The 20,648-nt window shown below is 46.3% G+C and overlaps 3 protein-coding genes and 2 non-coding genes across 7 annotated transcripts in view; 3 read left to right on the top strand and 2 right to left on the bottom strand.

Moving 5' to 3' along the window:
- Positions 1–1,164, bottom strand: part of SLC25A30 (solute carrier family 25 member 30) — a 32,992-nt gene extending 31,828 nt beyond the window's left edge. For 2 of the 3 annotated variants that reach the window (XM_077173677.1, XM_077173678.1), the window contains exon 1: positions 882–1,164. The gene's annotated coding sequence lies outside the window, so the exon portion shown is untranslated. The remainder of the gene's footprint in view (positions 1–881) is intronic. The other variant, XM_077173681.1, reaches the window with a different exon arrangement.
- Positions 1,165–1,208: 44 nt separating this feature from the next.
- TPT1 (tumor protein, translationally-controlled 1) lies at positions 1,209–6,364 on the top strand. Its single transcript, XM_054654817.2, has 6 exons — positions 1,209–1,364; positions 1,612–1,685; positions 2,341–2,531; positions 3,268–3,373; positions 4,643–4,759; positions 6,142–6,364. Exons 1-6 carry the CDS (start codon positions 1,337–1,339, stop codon positions 6,142–6,144), a joined length of 519 nt encoding a protein of 172 aa, XP_054510792.1. The 5' UTR covers positions 1,209–1,336; the 3' UTR covers positions 6,145–6,364.
- On the top strand, positions 5,947–6,076 carry LOC129117719 (small nucleolar RNA SNORA31). The gene has a single exon (XR_008533884.1). It is a non-coding gene; the product is annotated as a small nucleolar RNA SNORA31 (small nucleolar RNA).
- Positions 6,365–7,009: 645 nt separating the features above from the next.
- On the top strand, positions 7,010–7,145 carry LOC129117720 (small nucleolar RNA SNORA31). The gene has a single exon (XR_008533885.2). It is a non-coding gene; the product is annotated as a small nucleolar RNA SNORA31 (small nucleolar RNA).
- A 7,103-nt stretch (positions 7,146–14,248) lies between these two features.
- Positions 14,249–20,648, bottom strand: part of GTF2F2 (general transcription factor IIF subunit 2) — a 79,030-nt gene continuing 72,630 nt past the window's right edge. The window contains exons 8-9 of the mRNA XM_054654601.2: positions 19,639–19,782; positions 14,249–15,100 (exon numbers count right to left, since the gene is read on the bottom strand). Of these exons, the coding sequence (XP_054510576.1) occupies positions 14,981–15,100; positions 19,639–19,782 (264 nt within the window). The 3' untranslated portion in view covers positions 14,249–14,980. The remainder of the gene's footprint in view (positions 15,101–19,638; positions 19,783–20,648) is intronic.

The following is a 20,648-nucleotide window of genomic DNA, read 5'->3' as shown; positions in this document are numbered from 1 at the left end:
GGGGGAGGTCCAGCACCCAGTAGAGCAAACGTATATCCATGTACACAGAATGACTTTCTGTGTCCCTGTGTCACAGCCCTCGCAAGCTCCAGAGCCCCTCAGAGCTCAGTGTGGGGATCAAGGTGAGGAGGCAGCAGCTGGAAGTGGCCAGGACAGCTCACACAGACACATCCCTGTCAGGCTGCCCACGGAGGGGACAGGTGGGATAGAGGCAGCAGCGCTTCCCCGGGTGCTTGGGAAAAGCTGGACACACTTCTCCTTGGAAAGCTAGTGTGTGAATTAACCAGGCTGCCTGTGTTAAATTGGAGGCTAGTCTGGAAAATGTGGGTGCAAAGATGCTTCCTAATACAAGACAAGGAAAAGAGAGTGGATATACATTAAAAAAAAATGGTGGAAAAAGAAAGGATGCATAGATGTGCCCAAAAGCTGTACCATCTTGCACCAACTGGCAAAGGAAAGTGAAAACGTGATTGTTTCAGCTCAGTGACTCTGAGTAATGAGAAAAGAGCCAGTGATCACACATCCCAGACACCTCATAAGAAGTTAGACAAAAAGAAAAGTGTTACTGACAGCTTAAAAGATTAGGAGCAAGAGGAAAATTGGTGTTGAAACCCATGAAATGCAACCACAGGCAATTAGGGAGAGGCACCAGCCCTGCTCTGGCACGGGGCAGGACTGGTTGCTCTCCAGAGGTCCCTGCCAGCCCTGACCCCTCTGACTCGGGAAGGATGAAACGCCGCTCCCCGTTTGACAAGCTGAATCTGAGCAGAGCCCTGGCAGCCAGGAGGGCCAGCCCTGTCCTGGGGTGCATCAGGCACAGCATGGCCAGCCGGGCAAGGGAGGAGATTGTCCCGCTCTGCTCTGAGCTGGGGCAGCCTCACCTCGAGTGCTGGGCACCACAATGTAAGGAAGACATGGAGCAGCTATTAGAGCGTCCAAAGGAGGGCAGTGACGATGGTGAAGGGCCCTGACAGGAAGCCGTATGAGGTCGCTCGGTGAGTTGATCCTGCAGGAGGCGGAGGGGAGGCCTCAGCGCACTGACAGCTCCCCGGTGCCGCTGCGGGTGCCGTTGGCCGCTGTAGCCGCTGCCCCGGCCCGCGCGCCGGGAACCCCGCGCTCGCGCCCCCCTCGCGCGGCGGTTCCGGGCGCGGCCCCGCGGGGGCGCCGCTGGCGGAGGGGCGGGGCGGCGCGCAGTGCGCGTGCGCGGTGACGCGCGGGGCCGTGCCCGCTATATGAGCCCCGGCAGGCGCTGACTCGGCCCTTTCCGCCCCGCTCCCGCCCCGCGCCCGGGTCGCTGCGCTGAGACCCCGCGCCCCCGCCGCCCCCCGCCGCCACCATGATCATCTACCGGGACTGCATCAGCCGTAAGGCCGCGGAGGGGGGGGCGGCGCGGCTGGGAGGGGCGGCCGGGCCGGCACTCGGAGCGGGGGGGGAACCGCGGCCCGGGCCCGAGCGCTGGGCCCGGCGGTGCCGGCGCGCATGTGCGGGGCTGGGCCGGGGCGGGGGGGGGCGCGGAGCCCGGGGGCGGGAGCGATGGGGGGAAAGTGGTGGGTGCCGGGGGGCGGAGGCTGACGCGGCTGGGTGTGTATGCGTGTTTGTCTGTCCCCGCAGAGGATGAGATGTTCTCGGACATCTACAAGATCCGGGAGGTGGCGGACGGCCTGTGCCTGGAAGTGGAGGGGAAGGTGAGTGCCCGCCCGCCCCGAAGGAGGGAGGGAGGAAGGGTTGCCGCGGTGACTCACGGCCGGTGGGGAGTGGGGGTGGCCTCCCTGCGAAGAGCCCGAGCAGGGAAAGGGAGAAGGGAAGACTCACCTTGGCCCAGTGCCCCGTGCTGCCGTAGATGGTGCCTGAGAGAGCCCGGGTCAGTCAGGCTGGAGTGTAATGGAGCTTCGGTTGTGCACCGTGGGGGGAGTCGTGCTTGGGAGTCATAGAATCATAGAACGCTTTGGGTTGGAGTGCACCTTGAAGATCATCTAGTTCCAACCTCCCTGCCATAGGCAGGGACACTGTCCACTAGACCAGGTTGCTCAAAGCCCCATCCAGCCTGGCCTTGAACGCTTCCAGAGGTGGGGCATCCACGGGTTCCCTGGGCAACCTTTGCCAGTGCCTCCTACGTAAAGACTTTCTGCCTAATATCTAATCTAAAGCTACTGTCCTTCAATTTGAACCTGTTCCCTCTTCTCCTGTCACTGGGAAATTAGTGCTCAAGCTGCAGCCAGGTTCCTTGCACAGAACTGTGTCTCTCGAGTTGTGCCCTGCTGTCAGGTCATAGGTGTGTAAGAGCGGTAGTGCTAAGGTTTTTTGCAGAGCCGTTAAGTTTTTTGATGTCTCTAAATCTAGATGGTCACCAGGACAGAGGGTCAAATTGATGACTCTCTAATTGGTGGCAATGCCTCTGCTGAAGGTCCAGAGGGAGATGGAACAGAAGCCACGGTCATAACTGGTGTTGACATAGTAATTAACCACCACCTTCAGGAGACCAGCTTCACAAAAGAATCCTACAAGAAGTACATCAAGGATTACATGAAAGCGTAAGTGTTGGTAGGCTTTTCATTTCAGTTGGATTGCAGAGGTTTTGTGTGCTTGCGATTGTAAAAACAGCATTGGATTTATTCCTATTAGGTGTTCATTCTGATACAGGTGTGAAACTGGCTGTGAACTTCAGTAATGTCTTAATGCTGGGCAGAACTGGGGCCCTAGAGAATGGGGGATGGACTATCTATGTTTATTTTGGCTGAGGTAGAGGACCTGATCATGTGCTTTGGATCTTATTTGTAGCCTTGCTTCTTTCCTATTTCTCCATGCCAGACCTTCATGTGGAGGAACTGAGGTGGTAAAGAAAAGCTTCTGAAGCTTTTCTAGAGTGACAATGTAAACAGCTAAAAAAAAGTGTGTGAATGGGTCTTTTTGCTAGTTTGTGGTGTAATAGCTGTTGGTTGGTGTTCAGAGGGGGTAATATTGAAAGTGAAAAAGCTTTGTGATGTGGGTGGGTGATACTCCTGGTGCTGTGGAAAGGGCTTGCTGATTTTTGCCTATCGCTAGCCTGGTTGTAAAATGACCTTGGTAGGAGTGGCAGGTACTGTTCTGTGATTTCACTTGAAAAACTAAGTTAAAATTTGGGGGCTTTGAGAGGAAGTGGGGGAAAGGCAGCAAAATCTAAGTTTGACAGGTAGCTGGGTCGACTCTTTCTGCTATGACATCCTGCCAGACAGTGAAGATATTAAGTTAGAACATGTTTTCAGAGCACTTTTTTCCTTCTCCTTCCAGAATCAAAGCCAGACTTGAGGAACACAAGCCAGAGAGAGTAAAGCCTTTCATGACTGGGGCTGCAGAACAAATCAAACACATCCTTGCCAACTTCAAAAACTACCAGGTAAGTTATGTCTCCTTACAGCAGTATTGATAAGCTGTGATTGGTTTATCTGCTGAATAGCTTGTTGAGAATTTTGATGGCTCCTGTTGTGAGGATGCTAACTCGCCGGTCTTTGAGAGAATTAGGGGTCCTGAAAGTCAGGGAGGAGAAAGAGCCAAAGACTGTTAGCTGTTCGGTGGTGTCATTTCAGCTGGTAATGCTTGTAGTTAGCTACATCTGTTGTTATGGTGATTCAGGGACTTCGCAGTTAGACTTGGAAGGTAGATCACTTTGGCCCTTGCTGTCTCTTGCTCTGTTCATAGCAACAAGGTAAAATTATTGAATCAAACAAGGCATTGGGTTGAAAAGCATCATCGAGTTCCAATTCCCTGCCATGGGCAGGGACACCTTACACTAGACCTGGTTGTTCAGACCCCCATCCTGCCTGGCCTTGAACACTTCCAGGGATGGGGCATGCACAGCTTCTCTGGTCAGTCTGTGCCAGTGTCTCACTAGCACCACAGTAAAGAATTTCTTCCTAATATATAATCTAAATCTGTCCTCTTTGGAGTTTCAAAGTCATTCCCTGTTGTCCTATTGCCATGTGCCCCTGTCAAAGTCCCTTTCCAGACTTTTTGTACGCCCCTTTATGTACTGGGTGCTGTAAGGTCTCCCTGGAGCCTCTAGGGGTGAAAAGCCCCAACTTCCTCAGTCTGTCCTCATAGGAGAGGTGCTCCAGGCCTCTGACCATCTCAGTGGCCTACCTGGGCTTGGTCCAGCAGGTCTACATCCTTCTTGTGTTAGGATCCCAGCTCCAGACCTGGATGCAGCACTCAAGGTGAGGTCTCAGCAGAGCAGAGGAACAAAATCATGTCCCTTGACCTGCTGGTCACTCCTCTTTGGATGTTTTGGTTTCTGGGTTGCAAGCTCACAGTGCTGGGTTACACAGACTTATTTGTCATCCAGCACCCCAAGTCTTTCTCCTGAGAGCTGCTGTCAATCCATTCCCTGCATGTATTTGTGCTTGGGGTTGCCCTGACCCAGGTATAGGGCATTGCACTTGGCCTGTTGAACTTCACAGGGTTCCCATGGACCCACCTCTCCAGCCTGTCAAGGTCCCTCTGGATAGCATCCCTTTCTTCTGGTGTGTCAGCCATGGTGGCACTAAGATGGACAAGCTGCAGAGAAGGAAAATCCCTGTGGTTGGTCAGGGAGACTTTTAATTGTATAAAAAGGCATTTTCTCCTGGCATTAGCCAATTAAATGTCTTAGAGACACATTCCTCTGAAGTTCTTTGTAGGGGAGAACATGAATCCAGATGGAATGGTGGCTCTCCTGGATTTCCGTGAGGACGGTGTGACCCCATATATGATTTTCTTTAAGGACGGCTTAGAAATCGAGAAATGTGTAAGTACTGAACTGAACTGGGTTAATGTGCTCAAGTACATGGTGAGCTCCTTCATCTCTTGTTCTCCTGTACCCCTGTTAAAAGTTGAACACTAGCTGGCAGTTTGAAAACTTTTAAGTATTGTGTAAGTACAGCCTGATTGGTGCTTTAATATTATACAAAGTGCCTGAAACTTTGAGTACTATTCAGTTGTACTAAAAGGGGATGTATATCACTGCTGTGATTCATGGTGACTTAATGGCCAAGAAATGGAGAAGGGATGGCCCTGGTGAGATGTGTGTAATTGGGAGTGGGTTTAAACCATTAGATTAAAGAGTAGGTCCTCTGAAATGGAGCACTTCTGCTTTAGATCCCTTTTCTGGGAATTAATTGCGAAGTACCTTGCATGGTCATATTCTATCTTCTTTCACTTAATCTGATGCCCTGATACAAGAACTGTCAGTTTAAATATTGCCCTAAATTTGGGAGCACAGTATTACTTGACCAGGTATTTAACCTTTTTCTATCTGGAATCTCCCAACTACCTGAGCTCCTGTGGTCTGGAATGTGGTTGCCCACAAGATAGTATTTGGATCTCAACACTTGTGGGTTTTTGGTTTGCTTGGAGACCTGTGGAATTCACTGCAGTGTGGGATCAACAGTTGCTTTGCCCAAGTCTCTATATAGACAGCTAAATTTATCTGTAAAACCTCTCACAGGCTTTCTGGTATGCGAGTCATGTAAAGATGAGCCAGATTCTGATGTGGAGCAGTAGCCCAATTAAAGGGACACTTCAGTTGGCCAGACAGACACAGCACCTCCCACAGCCTGATGGAGGGGGGATGTCTGTTCTGGCCCTGGAACAGGTGATCACCTGGAAGGCACCTCCTGGGAGCAGAAGCTTCTGTCTATCTCCTCTATGGGGGCACACCTTTTGGATGTGTTGTTTGGATAACTCCACCTACTTTGAGGTGGAGTAAAAGAACAGTAGCAAGGTGTTCCCATGTGCAGTAAAACCTGCTTCAGCTCCTTGGTGCAGCTTTTTTCAGACACACCTGGGTACATTGTAAGCTCTGGCACTTGTTTAGGATGTGCTTGAGGGGAAACCTGAACCTTGGTGTGTCAAGGAAGGGTGTGAATGAGTGCTCAGCCTGGCTTGCTCAGCAGCTGGTGGGTGCCAGTTGCTCTGTACAATTGTAAAAATGATCAGCATCCTCTGATAGACCATGAGCACTTTTCCTGTTGCTCCCTGGTTTGCACTAAGATGCAAAAATAACTTCCTTGCGCTTTCTGCCTGCCTGACTGTGGCAGCCCAGATTGAATTAGGGAATACACAAACAAGTTACAGAAACTTGCTGATACTGTCATGACCTTTAACTAACACTTGCTGCTCTTGTTTCAGTAACAAATCAAACAGTATGGTTTTGGATCACTTGTCTTCATAGCTGGCTGCTGTTTCTTCTTCATCGGCACAACACCAGGAATCAGCAATGTCTAACTGGACTGATGTCATCTTGAGCTTTATTCACTTATTTTGACCCTGATTTGGAGTGGAGGCATTGTTTAAAAAAAACGAAAAAACATCTATCATGTAGGTTGTCTAAAATAAAACTCATTTAAACCCATTCTAGGTGATGTCTTTTGGTCTGGTGTGTCTCTCAAGGTGACTTGAAGGAGAGGTTACACCATGGATTGATGCTGTCAGTAGCACAGCTGGTGCTAGAGCACTACAACTGGACTGTTTCCAGACAGATTTCACAGTTTGCCTGTGGCACTGGAGTGCAAAAGCAGGTTGATGTCAATAAGGCAAAGTCCAAGAAATGTCATAACGGAGTGGACCACCTTCATCTTTTGTGATTGCACAGAGGCTTATCTCTGGAAGAGATAAGAAATTAATAATAAAAATATCCCAGAATGGAATATGTGCTACTCAAGCTGAGTGCTGGCTGAGCTGCTTTGTCAGACAAGAGCACTTGAGCCTCTCTTGAACTATAGTATGTCTCTAAGATCAAGGCAGGAGGCTGAGTGGGAATACTAGGGAGAGAAGGTGAAATGGCTGTTTTCCAACACAGCTTGGCTGTGGCACTTTGAATTTGACAGTTGTTGGGGAGCATATGAACTAGAATTCAGTCAAGTTGCAGGATTTGTGGTTTTTCTGTACTTGGCCCCTTGGAGACAGATGTTGGAATGGCCTAGCTCTGCCCTAGACTTCCTCCAAACCCAGGTGCATGCCTGTACTTGGGACTTACCTGAGTGTTCCTTGTTAGGGAGTGCATCTGTTTGACAGACCTGGAGCAAACACTGTTGCTTCTCAGGTTCTCTTTTGAGATGCAACAGTAACAGGTTCCTTGCGCTTTCTGCCTGTCTGATCTGGTGGCAGTTTGGATTGAATAAAGGAACACAAATTCCTTCAGAGCCCCATCTGAACCAAGGGTGGGAGGGGGATGTCTGTTGCTGCTGACCCTGTTCCTGAGCAGGGATGTTGCCTTGGACTGCTAATCATTAACTTTTCCTGCTGCAGTGATGGCAGAGGCATAGGAAGTTAAGGTGCCTGACAGGGGAGGGCATGGCCCACTTGCTAACTGTTTGTCTCCTTTGGTGTTTTCACATCTTTGCTGTCTTGTGTCAATTTTTGGCCCCTGGTGCTGGAGGGTGGAGGTGGAGGGGAGTTCTGCAGGGGTGAGATAGATGTGGCAGAAGGCTGGGAGGAGTGAGAGACTGGAGGAGGGAGTGGAGCCTGCCCTAGTTATCTCTGAGGTTCCTGTCTGGTTAAATACACCCTATTTTAGTTCTGTGGGAACTTTATATATATATATATATATATATATATATATATGGGGTTTCAATTTTTTTTGTTTTGTTTTGTTTTTCAAGGTTTTTCAATAAAGGATTTTGAGTCAGCTGTGCTGGATGAGGTACAATTTTGGTGTAGCCTGCTTCACCCATTGCGGCTGGGAGGCAGATTCAAAGCCTAGATAAAACCACTTAGGCAGTTTGTGCTTTTTCTTGCAGAGGATGTGTTTAATGAGGCTGGGTGAGGATGTTCTCTTCCCTTTCCTGATGCATCTTCATTAAAAATGAGAACATTAAAAGAGAGGGAGAGCAAACAGTCCTCAGTTGAGTAAAGTTAGTGTGGGCAGGGCAGTGCTGGTATGCCTGTGCTGCCCCTCAGCCCTGGCTCCCACTTCCTGTGAGTCAATGTTTAAAATTCTGGAGCTGATATGTGGGAGTGGAAATGACTCCTCCCCCCCGGCTGGTCCTGCCAAGGCTGGGAGCCCTGGGCACCAGCCTGGAGCAAATTGCCACGTGGCACCTGTGTACAGATGGAGAGCTGCTTTGAAAAGCAGGTGCTTCAAAGCACGATGAACATAGCCTTGCTGCTTGGTTGAATGGCAAATTGTGTGTCATCCTGTCTGTACTCCAGGCTCATTGGGGTATTTAATTGCTATGTGCAAACATTCCTAACTAGGGAGTTCTGTGCTCCAAGCAGGTGTGCACAGCCTCTGGTGGGAAGGCTCCTTTCAGCTTGCTGAAAGTGTTAGGAAGTGTCAGTTCAAAGGCTCTGGAGATGTGGGATTTTGTTTGTTTCTTCAGTGAGCTGCAAGTGAAATGTTCTTGCTGGGCTCACTGCACTTCCCAACCTTGCATTGCTGCCTTCAGTTTCTCAGGATAAGCCTTGCTGCTGTGCAGCATCACGTCTGTCAGATGCACCAGGGAGGGTGTGGCAGGGAAGGACTGCGGCAGTGCCGAGTGCTTGTCGCAGCTGCACTGCTGTGGTAGCTGCCTGCTGTGCGGTCAGGCTGAAGGAGAGCTGGGAGTCACTGCATGCTGGGAAGGGGAGCCCGTGCTGGTAAAGGCACTTGTCCACAGTCCGTGACACAGCTCTGTGCTGGGGAGGAAGTCTGCGTATTTCCTCATGGTGTAATTCCTCTTCTTCCGGCCTGTCTTCAGCTCAAGCGGCTGTTTCTTTCCTGGGCCTGAAAAGTGAAGGGGTTTGGAAAGGAAAGTCTTCATACTTCAGACAACAGCTTTGGAGTTACTGATAAAATCCCCCATGATAACAAATTAGCTTGGTGCTGCTTAAAATACAGAACTGACAGCTTTAACACTCAGCCCAGTCTTGTTTTAAAATGTGCTTATCAGGCTTGCATCTTGCATTCCTGGAAAGATACTTTCAGTGGATTTGGGAAGGATCCAAATTGCATTTTCCCTGAGCCTCATTGAGCAGGTTAAGCAGCTGGGTAGAAACCTCCCTTATGCTGGCTAGAGTCTCAGGCTCTGTGAGGCCAGGAGACCACTCCTACACCCACTACGAGCTGGATGCTGACAGGAGAAGGAAGGTTGATTTGCTTTCATAAAGAAACCTGCCTTTCTAGTTTCAGGCTTCTGTGGTTAAAGGAGTGATGTCTTGGGGCTGAAGGAAGCAGCTGCTGTGCTGGGCACATGTCCCATTGTCTCCTTCACTTTTTGCCCTCAATGTCTGCTTCTTGTCTTACAATAATATTGGCTTTGCTCCCTCACCTATAAATTCATGCTATTTTTGCCCTCTGGGAGCAAGCAAAAAACCCCAAACACTTTCCATGCCCCAGTCACTGATGTTAATGTCCATTTTGCTGCTTGGCCATCTGCTTTGAGGAGAAAGGGTGCAGACCTGGAGGTGTTCATGCAGTGCAGGGAACATCTGGTGTGCTGGGAGAGGCACTGGTGTCCCCACTGCCCCTCTGGGGTGCCCAGCTTTGCCCACTGAGCTGGGGGTGGATGCCAGAGCCCAAGTGGGTGATGGTCTTTGAGCCTTGTGCAGCCCTCAGCTTTGGCACAAGGAGGGAGAACCTGCAAAAGGAAGATTCTAAATGAAAGTATGTAGGAAACACAGTTGGGTTTGATTGGTGTTGGGGGCTTTTTTTTGTGAATTTATTTTTTAACTCGGTTTAGCTCACAGCCAGAAGGCATTTACAATAAGCACAGGACATGGTTGTTATCAAATAATATAAGACTGAGTTGGTTTTTTTTAATTTGGAAAAAATTGGAAAAGCTGCAATTTGCCTACTTCCCTAAGCAAGTCCCTTGCTGTTGAGCTGGCACAGGTCAGCCCACTTCAATCTTGGCAGTGGGCAGCTGTTCAGGGAGGATGCTTTCATTAAAGAGCAATAGTATTCACATCAAGATACTTCTGCTTTGCTGCTCACTTGGAGCAGATAGGATGTCTCCCTCTGCTTCTGAACCTCCATCTGTACTTTAGCTCTGTAGCCACTTTCCTGGGGTGTCGCTGCCATTGTAAGCTGGGATGTTTTGCTCTGGACCAGGAAATCTCTGTGTCACTGTAGCTGGCAGTGGGAGAGCAGCAGTTAAACACCATGTTCATTAGCTCAGGGATAAACATCTTCGTAGGAGGCAAAAACCCTAGCCAAGCCTGGATGGTTTTGCCCTAAACAGTACCAAATCCATTCACAAGGGCACAATCTTGCTGGTTTGCTGTCCCTGTGTCTTGGCTGCCTTTTGGTTGAAGCTGCAGCTGGAAGCTGTTGTGCGAAGATCACAGCCAAGTGCCTGTGGCCAGGGCTGGTAGCTTGAGGGAGCTTTTTTTGGGTGCCAGCAAATGCTAATGTGTTCTGCAAGAGTGGGTGGGATGTTGTTGAGGATGCACATGGCTGCTGGGCATTTTAATCCACTAGAGCTGCATTCACCACCTTCTACCTCAGGCAGAAGGGATCCAAACACCCTTGAAGACCTTTTTAAGACCATTTTGGTTGTGTGATGCCAGTACTGCCAATGTTGCAGCAGCTGGACATACTGATAAAATGCTGAACCATTGGTTCTCTGCAGTCCACACTTTATCCTGGGAGCTAACAGCTGGTATTCACCTCCCCATCTGTAACCAGCAGCAGTAGGAAGGAAGCACTGCTGGCATTTGGAAGAGCAAACCTCTTTTTTCCTATCCTCAGTGAGGTGTAGATATGCTGGCACAAAGCAGTCCAGCTGTTTGATTTTTTTTTAAATAGGGAATGTCCATGAACATAGATGTTGAGAAAGTTTTTTAAAGATCAGCTTCCCAAATTATATGTAGTAGAGTGGTTGAAAAATGACCATATAAAGCTGGGTTCTCCTGTCCTCCTCAGCTAATAAACCCCCACTGTTGCTATTAGAGTGGTCTGGTTCAAGGGCTGAGGTTCAGCTGCTCTACCTACAGCTGTGTCTGACCCGAGCTGGGTGCCCCCAGCCTCTCCCGTGGCAGTAGGGAGGGATGATTTTGCTGTCCCTGCAGCTGTGCTGCTGCAGCCACAGAACTGCCTGCAGCTGCTGGTGCTTCCTCATGCTGCCCACAAAAAAGGTGTTTCAGGGAGTCAACTCTGCCCTTCACCCACCAGCTGCAGCTGCCCCAGCCTGCCAGCCACCCCCAGCAGCATGTGCCATCCCAGTACCCCATGTCCTGATTTTCAGCTGTGCTCTATTCTGAGTTAATTTCTTCTCGGTAGCTGTTACAGTGCTGTGTTTTGGATTCAGAATCTGAGCGGTGTTGGTAACACACCGATGTTGTTTTTCTGCTAAGTCGTGTTTACCCTAAGTCAAGGACATTTTTCTGTTGTCTCATATGCTGCCAGCGAGAAGGGATGCAAAAGAAACAGGACGGGGGGGGGAAAGCATTTCTAGCATCAAGCTAGAACAAAGGACCTAGGCTCACCAGGGATATTCCACACCACAGAATGCCGTGCCCAGTATATAAACGGGGGGGGACTTATCCATAAGGGGGGGGTCTGCCATCAGTCAGAGGGTGATGAGCACTTGTATTGTCCATCACTTGGTTTTCCCTTTTTATTAGCATTTTTATAATTTTTTAACATTGCTACTATATTTTACTAATTTTCAGTTATTAAACTGTTCTTTCTCAACATACTAGTTTTACTTTGATTCTCCTCTGGAGGAGAATTTCTCTGGCGTGGGGGGAAAGAGAAGGGAGGTTGAGTGAGCAGGGGATCTCTAAAGGGGTGGCTGTCACTTTCTGTCTGCTCAGGTCCCTGCTGGTACTGCCTGAGCTTACCGTGTATGCAATTTCCAATGACTCAGACTGGTCATTCGGGTCACGCAAGGCTGGAGAGTGGACATGCTTTTAATCTCATTTAATGGCATTTAGCACATAGAAACTTCTGCTCAAGCCTGTGGGACCCACTTGCCAAGCAGTGTGCTGACCACTAATGTTCAAGAACATCTGCATGAGGAGAGTTCAGCAGCACATGGGAAGAGCAGCAGGGAATTGTTCATCACTGCTGCGAGTGCAGAGTTTAAATTAATCCGAATGTGGGGGCCAGGGAATAAGACCTGAACGCCTCTGAGCCTCCTCTTCTCTTCTGGCAGATGGAAATCCTGCCAACAGCACTTGTGTAAGGGCGTTGTGCAGAACAAGCACAGCAGAGCTGGAGAGCTTTTGCTGGTTATTAAGTGATGGATCCAAACAAGGTTCTCCCAAATGCTCAATCATTATCCCAGCCTTGCAGGAATTTAGTCCTGCAGTGCCCTGGGTTACTGCAGAAGGTAGAATATGGGGCTCATAGCAGCATGTTTATCTTGCTGCTTTTGTCTCCATCATGGTTTGTACTGTAAGATCCCGTGGCTTAGCTGCAGGCTGGATGATGACCTGCCAAGGACACCTAAAAACTCCACCTTCATCTTTACCACATGCTCCCACCAGGCAGGAGCCAGCCGCAGAGCCCTTGAATGCATGGCACAGGTCCTGCTGCCAGCACAGGAGAGCATCTTTCATGCTCTAGATCAGCATCTCTGTGGGCTTATTGTTACCTTCTCTCATGCCACTTGGAGTTTGTGGCAGCTTTTGAGGGTAAAATTCCAATTACACCCTAACATGCTAGAAAAACTTAAAAATCATGCAGGAAGCAGATTAAAAAGTTGCTCACAAGCTACCTGGCTTCTGGACTCTCCACAGGTTATCTTTTCTTAGTTTACTCTGATATAGCATTTCCATTTTTGAAATGCTGTTTCCTCACTGTACTGCTCCTCAGAAGCACAGTTTGGCATTTCTCAACTTTTCTGGTGGCTCGCTGTTTGGAAACTCCACTGCTTCTTTTTTCTGTTTACTTCTAGCACTCTATACATTTTCAATGATACCCATAAAAAAATCAGCCCTTTGTAAAGACCATAAACCCCATAAAAAACGGAATGCTCTGCACATTTTCCATTACTCATGAGCAGAGCTTATTTACCCTGTCCAAAGGCACTCTGCAGATCAATAAAATACCTCCTTTACTTACATGTTCAGGTGTTTCATGCTGACTGATTATGTCCCTCTCGACTGAAGACAAACTGTGAAGTAGCTCACATAAAATCAGAAATACAAGCAGATCCAAAACTTTCCTGATAAACTACTCCTACTGGGGATTCCACTCAAGGTATCCATTTCCCTCTGGAATGTCACAGTCATTTTTACCTATGGTAAGGAATTACACCACTACTTAACCAGGATTGCATGGCATCCCCCTCCATGGTTTTGGAGGACCATGTGAGGGGCAATACAAGGGAGAAGCTTACCTAGACTTGCTGGGTGCTTCAGCTTCACCTGCTGAACCAGGACATGGATCCCACAGAGGAGCCCAGCTTGTGAAAGGCAAGAGCTCTCATCCTACACATCCCTGAACACAAGTCCACAGAGGACTCAAGCCGTACGATGAGGACAGCAGTGTGAGCAGGCCCTGGCTACTGCCCGGGAGCACATCATGTTCCACAGCAAGGCACAAAGGCTGGCTTCCTGCGTTCCTCAGCATCCTCAGATGGCTCCTGCAGCCATCTGCCAGCTGGGTCCTGCTGTAGAGCCCGAGGAGACACTAGTCAGTGGCAGTATTTATGAAAGCACACACCCCCCTGGAATGCGAGCTGCTCTTCAAAACTTTCAGCAGTCCCTCTCCTGGGAACTGGGCACTTAATGCCACAGGATGCTGAGCACAGCCCCAAGTGTAGCTGTAGACAGACACCTACACAACTCTAGAAAAAAATGAATTGAGCAAAATTGTGTCACCTATAAGAGCTCTTTTACAAACCTCTGAAAGCACTTTACCACTCCCAAAGCCTTTCATGGCTTCCAAGTGGACCAGTAATGGAATATTTGCCTCTCACACAGACCTCCTGTGTCATCAGGGTGAGCAGCAATGATTCATACACCTGAAGGACATGAGAACGTAAAAGCTGAGCTATCAAACCTCACCTGCTTAATTTACAGGTATAATAATGAGGTATCTCCACTCTGTGTTCTTTGCTCTTACTTTAACATCAAAGCTTTGAGAATATAATTAAATAGTTCCTTCCCTGCTCCCTCCTAAAAAGGATGCAGAAGGAATAACCTTTTCAGTGTGCATTTAAAAAATGGGGGAATAGAGACACAGACACATTTAGCAATCTTTGCCAAACCACAGAGGAACCCAGTGGCAAAGCCAGCAATAAAAACATGCTTTGAAAAAACACTTCAGACTTATGCCACCTAAATCACAATGTGATATAAGTCAATATTGTGTGGTACAAATTAAAACAATACTTTTATTGATATGCTTAAACAGAACATAGGTATCAGCATAAAAACCAAACAAAAGAGAAAACTATTCCTTCTTGTACCTAACAGACACGTCATTTTTTTCTCAGTAATCACATGGAGGGAACTGACATCTTCCCACTGACTTTATGGGTTTTTAACTGCATTGGTTTGTTCCCAGGGAGTCTGAGCATTGTGATGAGCAGCATGGTTGTGACTGTTCTTCCTAAAGCCTGATACCAGGAGGAGCAGCATGTCCATTCCACACAAACCCTGCACAGAGGAGCTGTGTACATTTGCAGGCTTCCAGAAAAAGCCCTGACAGATCCCAGCAGAACCAAGGGTATTTACCTGGTTACACTGGAATGCAAACCCACAAAGTTATGGTTTCCTCTAAGACACATTTTCCATCAAAGTTATCAAGACTTAGAAAAGCCACAAAGCTACAAAGAAAAATTAAGAGGAGAACTCAGAAGATTTCTAATAAAGGTAAATCTAATACAAATTTATTCTATAAACTTTTCCTGTTAAAACACAAAGCATATATAGAAACATACAAGAAATATTCCTTGGGGAAAAAAGCTACAGAAAATTACAAAGTATCAGCTGCTTTAATTTATCTTTATCCTTGCAGAATTGCACTGTGCTCAGTCCTCTCTGTGAACACTACAGATCCCTCAGTGCAATCACTCTTACATCATAAATATTTTTGTTAATCACTCTTTTCTTCTCCTTGGTAATGTCTGTATTCCGGCTTCAGCTCCCATGTGTTTTTGTGTGTCCCCTTCACGTTGTAGATGCCTATTTCTCTCAAAATTTCTTTCAAATATATCTGAAAGGAAACAAAAGTTCAAATTAAACAGGCAGGCAATTGCCATAGTTCCTGCACACCTGCTCAATTGCATGGACTCAGTTCCTAAGGGGCAGAGAGCCTGGCTGGCTGATGGGCACTAACTGGTGTGGGAAGGACTCTGGGATAGACTTCAACCCTCAGGCACCAGCAGGGATTAGCACAAGCCCCAAGGGATGCAGCAGGGAGCACCTGAGCCCCAGAGGTGATGGCTCCCAGGCACTCCCTCTGAGAGGCAAGTACTCCAGGGGCTGCTGAAATGAAGTTGTTACCTGCATCTCTTGGGAGCTATTATGTCACACATCTTCCTCCTGCTGGAATTCCTCCAATTGAGCTAAAAGCTCTTGACCTTTCTTCCTGCTTGGGCTGGGATTATCTTGAAAATCCTTGCCTCATTCAAACTTTGTCAAAGCCTCAAGCTGTTGGTTTTCATGCCATTTTGCAAAGCTTTAAGCATTTTATTATGGCCTCAGTTTTAGAGAGCTGAGTGTATGTCTGAGAATTTTCTAATACCTTAAAATATTAAGACTTGGAAGAGAAAGAAAAAAACCAAAACAAGTAGAGCTATTATACCAGTAGTATAATAATCTTTGACAAAACACAACTCACTGATATTGCCCTCCTTCGCTCTTTATTATAAACACCAGTAATTTTCACAAGAGTCACAAGAGCCTGCTTGTTTGTTTAATTATTAATTGGGACTGAGATGAGTGGATTGTCATGGCAACTACAGACCACAGTTTAAGAATCCCCACATTAAATTCATAATTGCTCGAGTTTGAGCAATTTAATCCTGTTGGAGTGCTTATATTGAACTGGAGTTGTTGGAATGCTTGTATTTTCTGCATCTGCAGTTCCACTAATTATCAACATACTCCAAGCTATTAAAACCAACAAATACATGTTGAAGACACAGGAAAATAAGAAAGGCTGATTGTCTAAGTATTCCTTACACTCTTTCCCTTTTTGCTAAATGGAAAAGCTAGGAAATACATGAACAAAAAATATGTTCTCAGTCAGTAAAATAAGTGTATTTTAGTAAAATTTATCCTTACTCTCCCTCTCCACACATCAAAAGTATGCAAAGCAGCCCAACACGTAAGACTGGTGACTGTCAGGGGTGTGCATATGAACCAGCTTCTTAGGGTCTAGGGTGTTTCCTTTGAGCAGAGCAGTTCACTGTGCAGGGATGGCTCCTCAGCCTTCTGGGGCGCAGAATGCAAACCCCAGCAGGTGGCAGCAGCAGATCGCCGCCGTCCCCTCGCACACCTCGTCTGTTGCAGAGATGCCGTCATTGTTCCCTTCAGGTACCCGGGACACACGCTCGCTACGGCAGCCATGCATCACGCACGGTGCAAAAGGTGCTGGGAGCAGGTGAAACAGCCATTCCTGCATGGGTGTGTGCAGATGTGCACACCTGCATACCCACCGCCTGCACACGAGGCAGTGTCACCGACAGACACTTCAGAACATGGCAGAGTGGGTGGGAGAAACACCTGGCCACAAGGTTAAACTCTGCTCCAGATCACATGGACAGAGAACTCGAAAAAATCCCACATAATTGCACGCAGTGCCATGAGATACACTGATGTTCAGTTCCTGAGCTGGCAGATCTAGTCTGCCTGGGAAGCTGGGTCACAAGGTGTGATGCTGCTGCTGGGCTCAGGAAGAGTAAAACCACTATGGCTGGGCTTTCCACAGCACCCACCCAAACCCACCCACCCAACTACATGAAGCCTATTTCTAATTTCAACTACTTTTCAGACCTAATTACCCAGGCAGTTCTGTTTCTCTCAGGGCAAAACTCCAAGAGTGTAACAAAATGGAACAAAACCAACCCAAACCAAATAGCAAGGTAAGGTCTGTGACACAGCACTTCAAGCTGGATCAGTGAACTGCAGCAGCTGAGGATTTGCCACTTACTTACCATCTCTGCTGCAGGGGGTAACCAGGCAGGAGAGGTGTTAGGGAGGGCAGCTGAGAGCATTAACCCCAAAACATCACTGTGTGTGCACAGACAACACTGAACTGCTGGAGTTTTTAGACAATTGTTGAACATCACTGTGTGTGCACAGACAACACTGAACTGCTGGAGTTTTTAGACAATTACGAAACATGGATAATCCCACTGTGCTGTGCTGTACCTGAGAACAAGTGGCTTGAAGAGATGAGTTCAGGGGATGCTATCATTTTTCCTGCAGGATCAATTCTCCTTCTAGAAACCAGGATTCCCCACATGGGTCTGCAGTGCACCAGGCTGGCCTACGTATCTTGAAGTATAGTGCTCTGACACTGTACCATGCAGAGAAACCCACACGACTCCCAGTGATGCCAAATACTGAATTTTAGAGCCTGGTGATTGCTAATCAGGGAGCCACAATTTTTTCTCAGAAAGGGATCCTGTGTGTTTATGAACACATAATTCTAGCACAGAAACTCATCTGTAGGTGATCTGTTCATATATTTAAATCATCATCTGCTCTGTTCTACCTTTCCTCATGATTTTTTCCATATAAGGTGAGATGTTATCATGGAATTATGGGATAAAAATTTCTGAGGAGTTAACTTAAAAGCTCTAAAAATCCTTCTGAAACTTTGAGGAGGAAACAAACTCTGTTGTATTTAGGATAACCATTAGTTAAAGCTAAAATAGAAGAAAAAATCCAAACAATCTACTCAATTTTTTAAAAATACAGTTCTTAGGCCACTGGCTCCATCCTGCTTCCATTCTTCACAAAGATTTGATTTCTCACAGATAGTATTATGTTCTCAGCCATGAAGCCCAAGTCTGGAATTACTGCAATAGTTCCAGGGAGCATTCAGTACTTACATCTGGGTAGGTGGCAAAATATTTGCCTACTACTGCAAATTGTTATTTTGCATTAGAATGAAAAACAAATAAATCCAGGTTTCCCTAATATAGCAGTAATTTACATTCAGAAAATACTTGTTTTGTGATTTCATGGCACAAATAAAGATGGCAGCAACTTCTTGTGTAACATGCAACATATTCTGTAGCAAGGGTTTAATTTACTATTTACATTTACCATTACATAAGAAAAGTACCTTTATTTATTTGTAACTTCAAGTTCTCCAGTGGCTTAAGTGGGAGTCTACTGCAAGCTGACATCATGGTAGATGAGATAAATCTGTACCGACTTGCATTCAAAGTGATTGAGATAGTGACTGCCACACTTCTCTCACCAAAAATAAAACCCACTAAAAATTTTCTTGCCACTTCCTCCATACCTTCCTCCTATTCCTTCCTCCTTCTCAGCTCCCATGACCCACACACCTTCTCTGCTGCAGAGAAATGGAGCTGACTCATGAGATAAATGAATGGAAGACATGGATATGTTACTCAACTTTCAAGTTTCTTTCAAGGCACTAGAACACAGTGAACCTACATGGATTTTACTTGGGTAACATCTTTGTGCAGCTTCTAACCAAACAGATTGTTCACCTATACAAAGGCTCTGACTGAGATACACTTCATTCTAAATGTGAAGTGAGCAAAACTAGTAAGCATCTTCAATTTTTTTACAGAGTATTTTTTCCATAATCCAGCTGTTACTGTTCTTTCTTCTGCCTTAGCTCTAACAACCTGTGACATTGTTGCTCCATTTAGACTCAAACATAATTAAGTCCCCTTAAGTCTTCTGAAATCTGCAGCTGGGTGGAGGATAGATATTGAAGTTGGCAGTGAAAAACATCAAAAACACTGAAGGTCCTTCGCATGTCACTGTCACCCTGCCACTCTTGCCTGGTCTGCTCAAGGAAAGCTTTAACAAAGAAAGAAGGGAAAGAACTGGAAAGTTATGGTTCGTACATGAAGAGGCTGACAGGCACTGCAAGACAACAAAACCATCACATATGCAGATGTCTTGGTGCTTTTCTTGTCTGTGTATCAAAACACCGTTTAAAAGAAAACCCCAAATAAATCCTAAATATCAACCACCTAAACTCTTAACCTAAAAATTACCCTATTTGTAAAGGAAATCCAGTGATTTTGGAGGTATTGAGCCTGAGCTTATGATGCCTGAGCTTCTAATATGCACAATCCTTTCATTTAATACAAATTTCATGAAATATAGAAAAAGAGCAACCCCTGTTGCTGTGCCAAAATACAGTTCAGAAGCTGAGGGAAAGGCTGACCATAGACTAACATAAGCTGCTGCTGCCAAGATAACTAGGCTTCAGTGAGGACAGGAGTAGCAGGGGAGACATGAGAGCATTACAGAAGTTGGTTCCTAGTATTAAAGGAAACCTAAATAAGAAAGAGACCATTTAGGTTATTTAAACCATCTCTGTAAAGAAAAAGCACACTCACTACAATGTTTAGTATCCTACACTGTCCTACAATGCTGAATTTAAAACTTGATGATTTCAGTTTGTTGTAAAACATATTTAGAGAGGAGTTTCTAAGGCATATAATACATATTAAACTATTTTCTAGATATGTAAAATACACACAGCAGTAACTACTGAAAATGGTTGTATTTAAGACTTGCAGTACATACCACTGGCTGTTTGGTTATGTCCACCAGGTCTTTAATGTTGTAATACTGATGTTTCTCAAAGGCTGAAAAAAGCATGTCCAACACTTGTTGTTTATCAGCTCGAGCTCTTTTTCCATCTTCTTTCTTCTTCTTCTCATATTCAATCTGTTACAAAACATGTTTTAAAGACATTCACATGTAATGCTGTATAATTCCCAGTGCTGAACATAAAGCTACAAAAACCTCTTCTATTTAACAAAACACTGTTCAATGACTGAGTGTTTTTCATCTGGAAAGTTTTCTTTTGAACATTCAAATATTCTTTTGTGAGCATAAACTAAGCATTTTGTCCTCAGCACCATAAGCTTCTCAGATTATCTGCTTTAACCAGAGAAAAAGAAAAAAAGTGGAAACAGAGCCTGCAGGTGCCCAAACCCAGAAAAAAAAAACCCTAATAATAATATAAGAATCCAAACTGAGACTGTATTCTCGCTCCACCTCTGTTGGTACCAGCTTCTGAGGTACAATGACAAATGCCAAACAACCTCCAAAGTGCCATGCTTGGGAAAATCCACAGACTAACATGGCTACATCCACAATCATAACAAGCACCTGCCCAAAGAATGTTCCCAATGGGCCTTGGACACTGCCTTATTTTCTCCAGAAGCAGTAGTCAAGGCATAAACTCTATTCAATATACAACCAATCTTCAAAGACACACTTTGAGGATCTGGATGGTTTCTCTTCAGGAGAAACCAGAGTAGCACACATGAAGTTGCACTAGTCCCAAAAAATCAAACCTTCTAAGCAGACAGAGGCCCCTTGTTGCCACACATCATCCTACTTCAAACTGTACATTAAAAATTACTTAACCATTATAATCTGCACCAGATGACTATATATCTTCACAGAAACTTTTATCGCCTCCAAAAATACATCCTCTGATTCATCATCAGAAGCACAGACCAGCATACCCCAAACAAACCCCAGTCACCAAAGAGCACCAACCGCGACACCTGCCAGCACATCAC

The sequence above is a fragment of the Agelaius phoeniceus genome, chromosome 2 (assembly GCF_051311805.1).
Source record: "Agelaius phoeniceus isolate bAgePho1 chromosome 2, bAgePho1.hap1, whole genome shotgun sequence".
NCBI classification, from domain to species: domain Eukaryota; kingdom Metazoa; phylum Chordata; class Aves; order Passeriformes; family Icteridae; genus Agelaius; species Agelaius phoeniceus.
Note: the sequence above shows the minus strand (reverse complement) of the source record. Positions and strands in the feature narration are given on the sequence as shown.